Source organism: Hyperolius riggenbachi, chromosome 1 (assembly GCF_040937935.1).
Source record: "Hyperolius riggenbachi isolate aHypRig1 chromosome 1, aHypRig1.pri, whole genome shotgun sequence".
Classification (NCBI taxonomy): domain Eukaryota; kingdom Metazoa; phylum Chordata; class Amphibia; order Anura; family Hyperoliidae; genus Hyperolius; species Hyperolius riggenbachi.
The window spans coordinates 135932768-135945956 of NC_090646.1; the positions used below are offsets into that span (position 1 = coordinate 135932768).

Genomic DNA, 13189 nt, shown 5'->3' on the forward strand with positions numbered 1-13189 from the left:
GCAATGGTCATCGCATTGTCACTCAACCCTCCCCTGTAACATTTGTGATTTTTCCCCCCACTTCTATCCACAATTACAATAAAATGGGTGCCCTAAAAACGATTTTAAAGAGGCATATTTTAAGGAAAACTGCATGGTGTATTCCCAGCACTAAAGACTTAAAAAAGTTGCACAATGCAAATTCTCAAAGCAATCAGGTGGGTTGCTGTAAAGTAGGAGTATTAAGGTGCCCATACACATTTGGACTGTGTCATTCCCTCTCTGATCTGATTCTGATCACAAAGGGATAACATTTCCTCATATGCAGCACACAGATTCTCAACAGATTCCACCATAAAATCTGTTGAACGTTTATCGAACCGTAGCACCGCATCGTTGGTGAAACATCTAATACTGTGCAAGACTTTTTGCTGCCTAAAATTTTTTTTTTTTTTTTTTTTACAAATGCTCATCATCAATGAAGCAGACTGACAGAAGCACCAGCTCGGTATTTGGTAGTGTGTGTCCTGCACAACTAAAATAGACAAATGAATACATTCCTCATAACCGCATACGTGAAAGAGCGCAACTCACTTTTTTGTAGGCCAGGTCAGCCGGCTCAGATGTTGAGCAGCTGACCCAACCTTTGAACTTGTCCTTGGCCTCTTTCAGCAAGTTGTCAATGCCCTCTTGAAGGAAAGCTTGATAGTCACAAAGCCCCTCGCTATTCCCGTTGGTCAGTTCATCCAAGCACACTGGCCTCAGGTCTTGTTCCATGTAGGAATTGCGACACTTGTTCATTTCTTCAGGAATCTAGAATGGAAAAAATAAGATCAGATCAGCTGAGCCTTCTAACAATAACATGGTTGTAAAATGATTTAATGTGTTTAGGGAAAGATTAGGCACAGACTTTACAAATCACTATTATTAGCACAGCGGCAAAGTAAATGGCGTATATTTACTACTGCCAAACAATGCAACAATTTAATTAATCCACACATTTTAAGTATTTGTGTAATCAGAGTGAATTCAACATTTCAGAAAATGAAAAAACAAATTGTACTGCTGTATTTTGGTAAGTCTGCATGCAGGTGTATAGAGGCAACCAGTAACTGGTTATTTTTAGTATTTATATAGAGCTGAAATCTTCCACAGCGCTTTACATTTAGTCTTGTCACTAGTCCCTCAGAGGAGCTCACAATCTAATTTCTACTATTATCATGTGTCCATCATAGTCTAGGACAGGGGTGTTGAACTCAAATACAAAGTGGGACGAAATTGTACACTGGGACCTTGTCATGGGCCAACCTCAATGTCTACTGGCCACCTTCCTCCCTTATAAAGTTCCCAGGGGTCTAATGGCCCCTCTTCAGCTCCTATACAGTTCCCTGGTGTTTAGTGGTCCCCTCCCCTATACAGTTCCATCGCGTTTACTTATTTCACACATCTCCCCCGTATGGCTTCCCTACAAACTCTGCAGATAGTACCCTGGCTTGGATTCAAATCAGGAAAGCAGCGCTACAAGGCGAGAGTGCTAACCACTACACCGCCATTCTATAATATGCTGTATGTATCATATCAGCTCTGATACAAAGCAACAGTAAATACCTGGAAGAGCTTTTTGCATTCAGCAATCATATGTGCCAGGCCTTGTGTGGCTGCAAGATTCTCATTCAGATCCTTCTGATCAGGCTTTCCCAAGCTCTGTTTCCTGTGCATGACCCTAGAAGAAAACACAAATGTAAATTCAGTTATGGTCAGCAAATACAAGAATTTACTCAAGACAACCTGAACTAATGAGAATAAGGGAGGGTGCCATGTGTATTTCCTTTCAAAAAATGCTTGCTTTCTGGCTGTAATGGTTATCTTTTGGCTTTGGCGGTTTGAGCGACACCTGAAATCAGAATGCATCAAGTGTAGTCAGTATGTTCATCCTCTGGGTCAGGGTCTTCAAAAGCGCTAAAGGCAGAGGATAAGTTCAAATGCCAGGCAAGTAGCATTTTAGAAAGGAAGTATGCAATGTCACTTTCTATATTTTACTTATTTCAGGTTTCAACTAAACAGAACTTGAAGTGAGAGGGATATGCGGGGTCTTCTGGACATGCACAGAAGACCCCGCTACTGATGCGACTGAGTCAGTTACCAGGGCTGACTGCAGCTGAACGGCAGACCGTGGGAGGACGGAGAGGGAATCTGATGTGCTTACGGGGCCGGAGGAAGCCATGGTAAGTATCAAATCTTTAGTTATATCCGTCTCTGGTACGCTTTAATGCTGGAAACAATTTCCGGCCCAATTATTTCCGACATGTCCAATCCATTTCTGATCGAGAAAGGGAGTGATTTTGCAAGGTTATAATCAGAAAATCAATCTATTTATTGATTGGGAGCAGTCTGGACATGTACTCACGCTACAACTTCCTGCCTGATCACCCGTCGATCAGACAGGAAATCGCATCATGTGTTCCCAGCATTATTTCCTGTTAAACAATGCAAATTGCATGGCTGTCCCCCTAATGTTAGGTACACATGGTGCAATTTCCCATGCGACTGGTGAGATCATACCGATTATTTCCGACATGTCCGTTTGGCTTCTGTTCGATAATGGGAATGATTTAGGAAGTTGCATTGTGTATACTGTACATGTCCAAACTCTATAACCAGATCTATTTTCCAATGATAACTTTCCAACACTCTTACCACTTAAAAAGTTGGTGAAGCTAGCTAAACTTTACAGAGAAACCTACATGATGACTGCATCCACCCTAGCAGAATTCCACTTTGTTGAGATGTATTAATTTACATAAGTAAGGCGCTGTAAACAACATACCTGGGAGAGGAGTTCTCTCTCTTCAGAGTATTGAGGTGGAACAGAGACGGCGCTAAGCACACAGCCAGGTTGGTGGGCGTCATCTGGTTTTCATCCACAGCTGCAGCAACATCACTCAGGAAGTACAACAGAGTCTGCAGAACCTCCCTGTTCTCATCAGGCAGCAGCATAATGGCAGCCTTGATTGCCTGGAGACGCTGGTCCTTCGGAACATCTACAAAGAATGCAAAAAACTCAATATAACCTCGATGTGGTAACTGTTATATCTAGCAGTCCATAGCAAGGGCTATAGATACACACACATACATAATACATATATTACACACACAAGAAAAAGTTCCCTAAACTGTTGTAAGTAGTTTAAAACGCATTAAAAGCACAACAAAAAACAAACATAAAACAGTTTGTACCATATGTCCAAGTCTAGCAGTGTCTGAAAGTAACTAATTTATACATGTTTTACTATGTATATCACGACAAACTTACATATAAAAAAAACGTACAATCTCCGGTAACGGAACCGGTTTGTAAGTAGGGGATCGCTTGTGTATGGTGTTAGTATAAGTCAAGAGTTGTGCAGGTGACGACCACAAGTAAATTGTTAAATTGTGCAGTGGAGTTTATTTGTTGTTGTTGTGGTGGTGGGAGGGTGAAGTGGCTTCAATTCCCAGAATTCCCAGAAAGTGTTTATTAGGAAAGGGAATTAAACTATATTTTTGTAACTTGAAAACCCAACATTCCATTACAACATTCTTTACTGAGAGCATCAGCAGTTTTGTACGTGAAAAGTCATCTTCTCCCAGCAGACATTGCTTTACAAGTACGTTTTAAAAGGAATTTTGCAACAGAATTCTAGGATTACTTTCTTTAAAGCGGACCTAAACTCAGAACTTCCTCTATGCTTTAAAAAATAAGCAACAGCATAATTACATTTAAAGAAAAAACATTTGTCTACTTCCTGCTTTCACAGAAGCAGACCTAGGGTTAACATGTGGTGTTTAAAAATTAGCTACTCTGCCGAGGTGGCCAGCTGACACAGCTGAGAGATCAAATTGCAGTTGTGATTAGTCACAGATAAGGGGAAATTAGACAGGCTAAACTCTCTAAATACCCACAGTGCATTTCTCTAGGTTTTCCTTCTGTCCTGTGCAAGAGTTCAGGTCCTCTAAATTAATTGAGAGATGTAAACCCTAAAGAGTTATTTAGATAGTCAGTCACCTTGAGCAAATACAGGCAGGTTTGGGCATATATGAGTAAAATGATAGAACTGGCTTGAAACGCACCACTTTATATTCATTAAACTGTGTGACTACCCAGTGCTTTGGAAACACTCTTAGAATACAGAGTAAAACTTATATATCAGTATATCAGTTAAAAACTGGAAGATGTAAAGCTCATGCAGCAGGCCCAGTACTTTCACATTCAGCCATTGTCACCGTTATGTCTTTGAGAAATAGTATCTTGTATGGAAAATCATTAATGATAACTACTTACACTGATAGATCTGCAGGAATGTTTCAGAGAGTTTGTTGGTGAGAAGAGGTTCAGGCAAATCCCGGAAATACTGCTTCAACATGTCAGCCACATCGTAAGCAGACTGCCCCTCGTAGATAGACCCTTCAACGCTGTTCTCACTTATCTCTCGCAGTGCCAGAATCCGAGACTTCACTCCAGATTTGCGGAAAAGTCCCACCTTTAGGAATAAAGAAGCAATGTAGTTTGTGATCTTTGCAAGTTCAGCTGTCAAAAAATAAGTAGCCGTTCCAGTTACGTCCCATTAGACATACCTGATCCAAACACTGACTACGCAGGTAGCGCATGGCTTGCTGGATGCACTGTGGCAATGCCTGGCCAGACCTCTGAACATTAACTGTTAATGGAACACCAAAAACATTTTTGTCCTTGTAGTCCGGAACTTTGACCCGTTTCATAAACTTTGGTACAGCCCTGCATGACAAAACGAGAACACCACAAGTTAGAAAACATAATAATCTCATATTTTTACAATGCATTGTGATACTGTCTAAATGACACAGCTGAATACCTGAACATTTAATTTGAAAAAATATCCACAGTAAATTGCCCCTACTCCTCCAACAGGAAATGGTAACCCCCTTTGCTTTTTATCACTTCCTGGCTCAGATCAATTAATTTCCTCACATTACCAACACCCACATATCCAGCTACTACTGGAAATACTAGAAAATTAGTTAATGATAGGTAAAACACAGCTCGAACCAATGAAGGTGCTGAGCGAGTGTGCTCAAAGAATCTGGTTGATGGCTGTGTGAAAGGTGTGGCTATATATTTGAGGACTGTAAGACAGACAGGAGGGCACAGAATGTGGTTAGCAGGGATGAAGGAGTAACAGATTTTTGATAGGAGATGAGGTGAGCTCACTACAGGATGGTTCGATGTGTAGCTTACAATAAGGGTGGGCATAGTGGAATATCAAGGACACACGCTAGATAGAACTTGGCCAAGGTGCTATAGTGCGAGGAAATTGAGACCCTGATGCAAAAGCACTCCAGCAATCAAGTCCCCTATGCCAGTGATCTGCAAACTTAGCTCTCATGATTCATAAAGGCAAATGCATTGTGGGACTTTTTAAATTGGATAATTGGATTGGAAAGGGTTACTATTCTCCTGCAGTACAGCTTCTGCAGTAGTTTGTGATGCTTGTGTCCAGATACACTTTAATGTGTCAGGATTCCAGCTCAGTAATTCACTTCAGAGCTCCATGAAGAGTTTCTGCTAAACTTGTAGCCAGAGGATACTGTTCTATTAACTCAGCTGAATAATGAAGGCTGTGCAGAAGCCAAAAAGAAAGTCAATAAATCCTGCTGCGAAAGACCCCTAATAATGTCACTTCTTCACTCTCCTGTTCATCAAGACAAAATAGTCTGCTTAACAAAGAAGGTTTTGTGCATGGAGATCTGCTGTTAACAAAGCCCAAAAGTGAGGTCTGCCACCCAGCAGTATGCAGAGCAGCAGGGATCTGGTGTAAAGCATTAGGGGCTGTCAGCCAGAAACATCAGCTCTACAAATGAGCCCTTTGAACAAGAAAGGCAATTGAAGGGAACATGACCAGTGCTACAGGAGTTCAGGAAAAGAGTCACAGTAAAACAATGCTCTATAATTCCTCTTTATGCTCCAAACCATTTAAAATACATCCAGCACTTTAGTGTCCGAGCCGCCCGCCTAACATGCAAGTCGCCATGGCGGCATCTTTCTTCACATCGGAGAATTACTGAATGGAAAGGATAATACCCGCTTTGTATACATAGCGAAAGCTCACAACATTATGGCTCATACTGAGAGACTCTTAAACACGCATGAAATGTTTACAGATCCTGGTTTCTGTACGCCATGACAGTCTGTGAGAATTCATGTAATCGGGCCTTTGAACATCGAAAACACTAAAGAAGCTTGAGCTACAGATATCTGGCATGTAGATGGGACTTTTATTACAGATTCCATTGATGCCACTGGCAACTCATTGAAGAATGAGTGAGCTTATAAGTACTCATATCTGGGCCAGGAAACTATCTGCATGAAGTTTGTATGTTCTCCTCGTGTTTGCATGGGTTTCCTAATGGTACTTTGGTTTCCTCCCACACCCCAAAATCAGATATGTTAATTGGTTCCCCTGAATACTGGCCTCTACAATAGGGACATAAAACTGACTAGGGTATGTATTAGATTGTGAGCTCCTCTCAGGAACAGTTAATGAAGAACTGTAATTAAAGCACTGTGGGACATGTCAGTGCTAAAAAAAATACAATATTGTTATTGCTACTATTAAAGGATACCCGAAGTGACGTGTGACATGATGAGATAGACATGGGTATGTACAGTGCAAAGCACACTAATAACTATGCTGTGTTCCTTTTTTTCTTTCTCTGCCTGAAAGAGTTAAATATCAGGTATGTAAGTGGCTGACTCAGTCCTGACTCAGACAGGAAGTGACTACAGTGTGACCCTCACTGATAAGAAATTTCAACTATAAAACTCTTTCCTAGCAGAAAATGGCTTCTGAGAGCAGGAAAGAGATAAAAAGGTTCATAGATTTTAGCTCTGGCATACTTCAATGAATGTGTCATTGAGCAAAAACAATAAAACAGTTAAAACTTAAAAAGTAGATTCAAACACAAAATAAAACTGTGGAATATCTTAAAAAGTCATTTTTAGGAGAAGGAAGATATATACAATCATTTATTTCATTAGTTTATTGTCGCTATGGGTGTCCTTTAACTATTCCAAATGCCCCATAATCCATTAATGGTTTTGCTCCCCTGCAGAGATCAGAGGATCCCTTAATGCTTATGGTTTTAAAATATATCTCCATTACTCAGTCTGTTTACTGCTGTTACTGACCGATTCTCCAGTCTCCGCATCTACGTCTCAAACTCCTCACCACTGGTCTCTCTAGGGGAGTAATTCATAAAAAAAAACCCAAACCACAAAACTACCCACTGCCTCCAATCACTATAACCATTATAATGTATAGGTATGATTATACATTAATTACCTTACACCAAAATGCAGCACCAGTCCTGATTATACCATAGAACACTATCATTTGCATGGAATCTTTATAATAAAGTATAACAACACAGCAGGCTTGATGTAGTACAATTAATAAAGTAAAATAGGCCATAGCAGCCCAAAAAAGGCCAAATCCAGGAAAAAAAAAAAAAAAAAAAAAAAAAAATTATATATATATATATATATATATATATATATATATATATATATATATATATATATATATATATATATATATATATATATATATATATATATATATATATATATATATATATATATATATATATATATATATATATATATATATATATATATATATATATTTTAAAAAAAAGCCAAGAAGGATTTCTCATTTTCAGTCTGGAGGGAACTCCATGGCATTGATATGGTTCTTGGTTGTCTCAGGGGCAAAAAATGAGAAGCAGTAATGAAAACATTAAATGTATGCTAATTCTACCACACAAAAGAAAAAAAAAAAAAGGGAAAAGAAACATTTTATCCAACATGGTTTTTGTCCTTGTTGGAGAGATTGGTTTTCTTCCTACCAGGACAGAACATAAGCGTGGAACTGCCACAAGGGGTTGCGACAGCAGTAAAGAACCCAACACAGGGTTCACACACTATTTCCTTCATACTTTACAAAGCTTTTCTTTCTGGTTTTGGACTTCCAGTAATTTAGCCCAGTTTAATAGATGACATTATAAACAAATCTTAAAGTTAACAGCCATTGTTTTAATACCTTTAAGGAACAGGTATTACACCAAGACTAAAAAATCCTTAATCACAGCTAGCCCACACCACTCGCACGTTATGATGTCATGCTTACCAGCTGAATCCATGTTTGTTTGACGGGGTGTATTTCTCCAGGAGAGCAGTTAACTTTAAAAGCGAGAACTTCTGCAGTAAATTAATCTGAGTCACCGACTGGCAGTTGATTTGTAGTGATGCAGACCTCAAGCTGGGCCGATGTGAGCTCTGGAAGCTGTGCCATCTGAATGGATGCCTGCAGTGTATAAAGAAATGATTAGGAAACGTACGAGGTTTAGATCTCTCACACATTCGCCATGATTAAGTGAACAAGCCTCAGCTTACATTTTATGAATCACTGTAATGACTGCTCACCATGGAATCATCAGAACCACCACCTACGTAATGAAGTCTTGGCAAGTTCAGATAAATAAAATGTGCAATAGAGGAAGAAGTGGGACTCGAGATGTTTCAGTGCACCAAATGTACGTAGTCACGTTTTCACAATCCATGTGACCAATGAGAGCAGAGAGTTAATCAATTACTTTGTGTATATTCCCACAGCTCTGTGTCTTAAAAGACCTGAACTCAGAACTTCCTCTCTGCTCTAAAAGTTAAGCAACAGCATAATAACATTTCTTTGTTACAGCTGATACAAATCCTGCAATACATCTGCAGTGTGTCTACTCCCTGCTTTCATGGAAGCAGACAGCATTCACATCCTAGGTTTACAAATTAGATCAAATTACAACTTGTAATTAGACAGGCTAAACACTCTACATACAGGGTGCATTTCTCTGTTTTCCTTCTGTACTGTGCAGGAGCTCAGGTCCACTTTAAAGCACATCTGAAGTGAGAGGGATACAATGCAATGCAAACTACCTGGATGTCCTGCTGATCCTCTGCCTCCAATGCCTGGTACACTCCATGCAATTCCCTGTCAGATAGAGGAGTCAAATCAATTATTTCTGACAGGTCCCATCTGATTTCGATCAATTTTCTATAGAAGTGATCGTAAATTGATCAGAAAAACGATCGGAAACCAGATTGAACCTGTCAGCACTAATCGATTTGATCAGTCTATCTGATGGGAAATTGCATGGTGTGTACCAGGCATTATACTTTTAGCCTTAGACCCCCAACATGCATACATGTCAGGGGCTCTGACTGAAGTCTGTCTAGATTAGCTGTATGCTTGTTTCAGGTGTGGGATTTAGACACTACTGAATCCAAAGAGATCGGCAGGACAGCCAGGCAACTGGTACAGTTTAAAAGGAAATAAATATGGCACCCCCCATATTCCTCTCACTTCAAGTTCCCTTTAAAAACTAAACGCTACTGTATATCAAGACAATTACTGATTAAAAGTGCCAAGCAGAAAGTATACCTAATACGCAAATCCCCATTACCCAGAAAACAAAGGGGTAAAATATCAAAACACAACAGCTGCCAATCAATTAACCGGCAGCTGATGAGTTACAGTTGTCAAGGCAGCGATAGGCAGTTGATGCCTTAGATTTGCTTATTGCAGAATTCTGAGCAAAACGTTTTGTATTCGGCAAATTCTCCACTCTACACAACTGAATTTAGAGTCTCCATGGACTCAATATAAGCTGCTCTGTTGCTTGGGAAGGGATAGGAGGGTGGAATAAGAAAACACCACGAAACCTAGGCTGTGGTCTCTTCATGTAGTGTTAGCAAAGCAATAAAGCAACTGAGTGTGCAAAAATAACAAAGTAGATCTGTTGTATTTTTGATATTTCATTATAGAAGCAAAACCAACAATGGAATACGCTGGCATTACTGATCAGGCCCTATTCTAGCCAGACACACACAATCATGCACTATCATGGGTTACTTGAAGTAAAGCCTGGAGTCCATTTTTTCCAGATGACTTTGGTCTTACATTATATTTATTATTTTTATCAGAAATGTACGGCAGTTATTCTTTACTTTTCTCCGCTCCCAAGGATGTCCTGCTGCAATTTCAATAGATCTGACACCATCGCTTCCTGCTCTTTATGCAGGAAGCTGTGTTAGAAAGGTCACAACACTTTCCTGTCAGCTGAACCCAGATTCACATGAAATTTCACACGAGAATTCTAAACATTTACACTTCTATGAGCATATGCGTGCATGATAGTTTACATTACAGAGCAGCTATTTTTAGATTGGTCATAGTTTTCCTTCAACTCATAACCACAGTCAATGCTAATATTGACCATATGCAAGCAGATCTTTTGTTCAGGGCATGAAAAGGCATTATACATATCTGGCCATTCTCTGAAAGATCACTGAGCACCTTGTAAAATCAATAATGGAAAACTTCAAAATGAGTTTTTGCCATGTGGCCCTCTATGCTCACAAACCTTTTCATACCTGCTTGGCACACAAAAGACATTACATGACGTTTGCGTTTTTGGCTGGATCATGCAATGATCTAATGTTGATAACTACAGGCTTCATTTAAAGCCCAACTAAAACCAAACACAGAACTACACAGAACTACATAAATTCTGAAATTTAATTCAGCTCTCCAAATAGACTCCTGAGCCTTCCAAGCTTATTGTTCAAGGTGGGGTCTGGCGACGCACTAAAGGTCTCGAGTGGGCTGTACCAGCATGGTGACCGATACAGGCTCCTGCTCTTGTGCTTGAAACTAAATTTGGAAAACATGAGCCGTTAACTATGCAACTAAAGAAACAAATGCGCAAACTACTTGTATGCGCCTCCCTATTTTTTTCCAGCCACGTTTTCTATTTGAATGCTGGGAAATGTCTTCTATTGTTTTTCCTAATTTAAAAGTCATACTCACTCCTGGTTGGTTCGCCTTCAAGCTAAATACAGTCAAGGTAGGAAGCACATTGAACTGCAGTGACAAGCACACTCCTCTCACGAAAAAATATTCTGACCAAAGTGGTCTATATATAGTTTATATCCCTATCCCCATCATCCTCATTGCAGTCAGAATTTGCTGTGTTCACTTTTGAGTTATAAACAATAACAGCTACACAGTTTCAGCCACCCTCAATTATGAGTTATCTACAGAATTAATCAACACATTCACATATTAACAACTTTTCCCTGTTATTCTTAGAAGGCCGTAAAACTCACAAACACAAACTTTACTAACCTGTTGGATCTGGTCAACGAAGCGCCAACTCCAGAGTCTCTCCTCCCTTGGATTACTGTTGTCACCTCACATTCATTCAGAGAGTTCCCTGTGCTGTCCAGATCACTGAGCACACTGCAGTCATTATCAATATCTAAATGGATCTGCTTGGGAGAGGAAGGGCAAGGAGACACAGAGTCTAGAGCAGAATCTGAATCCCCCTCATCATAAAATTTCTCTGTCCACTGGTTGACTATTCTCTGCATTCCTTTCACATGATACAAGATGTCATCCAGTTCTGGGAAAATATCCTCATTTTCCAGATCAGCCAGATCACCATTACTGGAGTACAGAAAAGTTCCCGGGACATTGTCATAGATACTCAAACGGCTCCCCTCAGAACAACAAGAATTGCGCCTCCTGCTGCTGAAAGAACTTTTGCAGCTATTCACACTGCTGACACTGTTTTCCCTTGTGAAATCATGTCCATGAAAACTTCCATTTCGCCAGTTTACAGAAGAACTGCTATCCACGGGAGACAAATTTCCATTTGAAAGTGCTTTGGGAAATGTTCCAGGCTTGTGGTCCTCAGGGATAAAAAATACATCCTCACCAAAACCCCTCTGGTTTTTATAATTCTGCTCAAGAACATCACTAAAGGTTGACTGGTTGAATGGATCAAAGCCTTCAAGATACATTCCAACTCGTTTGTGGCACGCACTTAGGCTCCTTGTTCTTGTGACTGGACTAGGAGTGCTGACTGCACTGCTCGTTTCGGATTGGCTGCTACTACTGCTCGTCTGCGTTGAGTTCGATATACTCCTCTTACGTACTTTTGGGGCATTTATGTGGTTTCCATTAAGAGAAGAAATTTCCACACAGTTGAGCTGTTTTAGCTTATCATCATCAACTCCTTCTTGTAATATAGGTTCACTTATTGTTAGACCGGTTTTGGGCTGAGATTTCTTTTTGCCGTGAGAGGTTTTGATTTTCAAACTTTCCATCCTCTTCAAAAGACTCTTTGTTCTGGACCTTGAGTTCTTTTCATTTGCTTTCATGTTAAAATTAAAACTGGAAAGTTCTTTTGGTGATGGAAGGCTACAAAATGAATCATCATTTGCAAAAAAGTTTCCAGAAGAACAAACACTGACCACGGAGTTTGTTCTGGTGGTGCCCGCATCACTCGGAGCATGTGCTCTTTGGCTGTCACTGCTGGTACTGTGGATGGAGGAAACTTCCTGGTGTTCACTTAGGTCGGTGAGAATGCTTTCCTGGCTAGCTGCATTTGCCAGCAGAAGGGATTCTCCATGCATGGGCTTATGACACTGAAACAAATCGAACTCTTCCAGTCTCGACCACCTCTTGCTGTCCCTCTGGAATGTCCATTTACCACTGATTGCACAAGGCTCATCTTCATCTGAATCTTCACTCTGAGTAGTAAATAGAGGATTAATCTCATTGGTCTCCCACAGGCAAAATTCTCAAATTACCCAAACATTTCAAATTTCAAATATAAAAAACATAGTACTCTCCATAGAGGTGCTTTACTTTTCTCTCTTTTTTAATACTTTAAAAACAAAGCACAATGTAGTCCTACCTAATGAAGAATAAATCATTAATCATTTTTAAGGCTGGTACACACCATGGAATTATCACATCAACGGGTCGATTGATAATTTCCGGCATGTCTGATCTGCTCCTGATGGAGAACAGGATAGATTTTCAGATCACTACTGCACAAATTTGACCCCATTCTCAATCGGGAGAAGCTAGGACTTGCTGGAAGTAATCGATCGACCCGTCGATCGGATGTGAAAATTGCATTGTGTATACCAGCTTTTAATTATTTGGAAGTTTTATTCAATAAATCTATCAAAACAAAACTGGATCAAAACCCAAAGCCTAACTTATCACCTCTGGTCATAATATTGCGCAAGAGTCAATAAGGAAAGTGGAAATTTTTGTTGACCGGG

The 13189-nt window shown here is 39.9% G+C and overlaps 1 protein-coding gene across 2 annotated transcripts in view; it reads right to left on the reverse strand.

Annotated features, from left to right (window-relative positions):
- DLC1 (DLC1 Rho GTPase activating protein) overlaps positions 1 to 13189 on the reverse strand; it is a 569878-nt gene that overhangs the window by 8584 nt on the left and 548105 nt on the right. For both annotated transcript variants that reach the window (XM_068278607.1, XM_068278608.1), the window contains 7 exons: positions 11238 to 12646; positions 8184 to 8360; positions 4594 to 4753; positions 4301 to 4499; positions 2807 to 3020; positions 1588 to 1702; positions 574 to 792 (listed from right to left, as the gene is read on the reverse strand). In XM_068278607.1, coding sequence (XP_068134708.1) covers positions 574 to 792; positions 1588 to 1702; positions 2807 to 3020; positions 4301 to 4499; positions 4594 to 4753; positions 8184 to 8360; positions 11238 to 12646 — 2493 coding nt within the window. The remainder of the gene's footprint in view (positions 1 to 573; positions 793 to 1587; positions 1703 to 2806; positions 3021 to 4300; positions 4500 to 4593; positions 4754 to 8183; positions 8361 to 11237; positions 12647 to 13189) is intronic.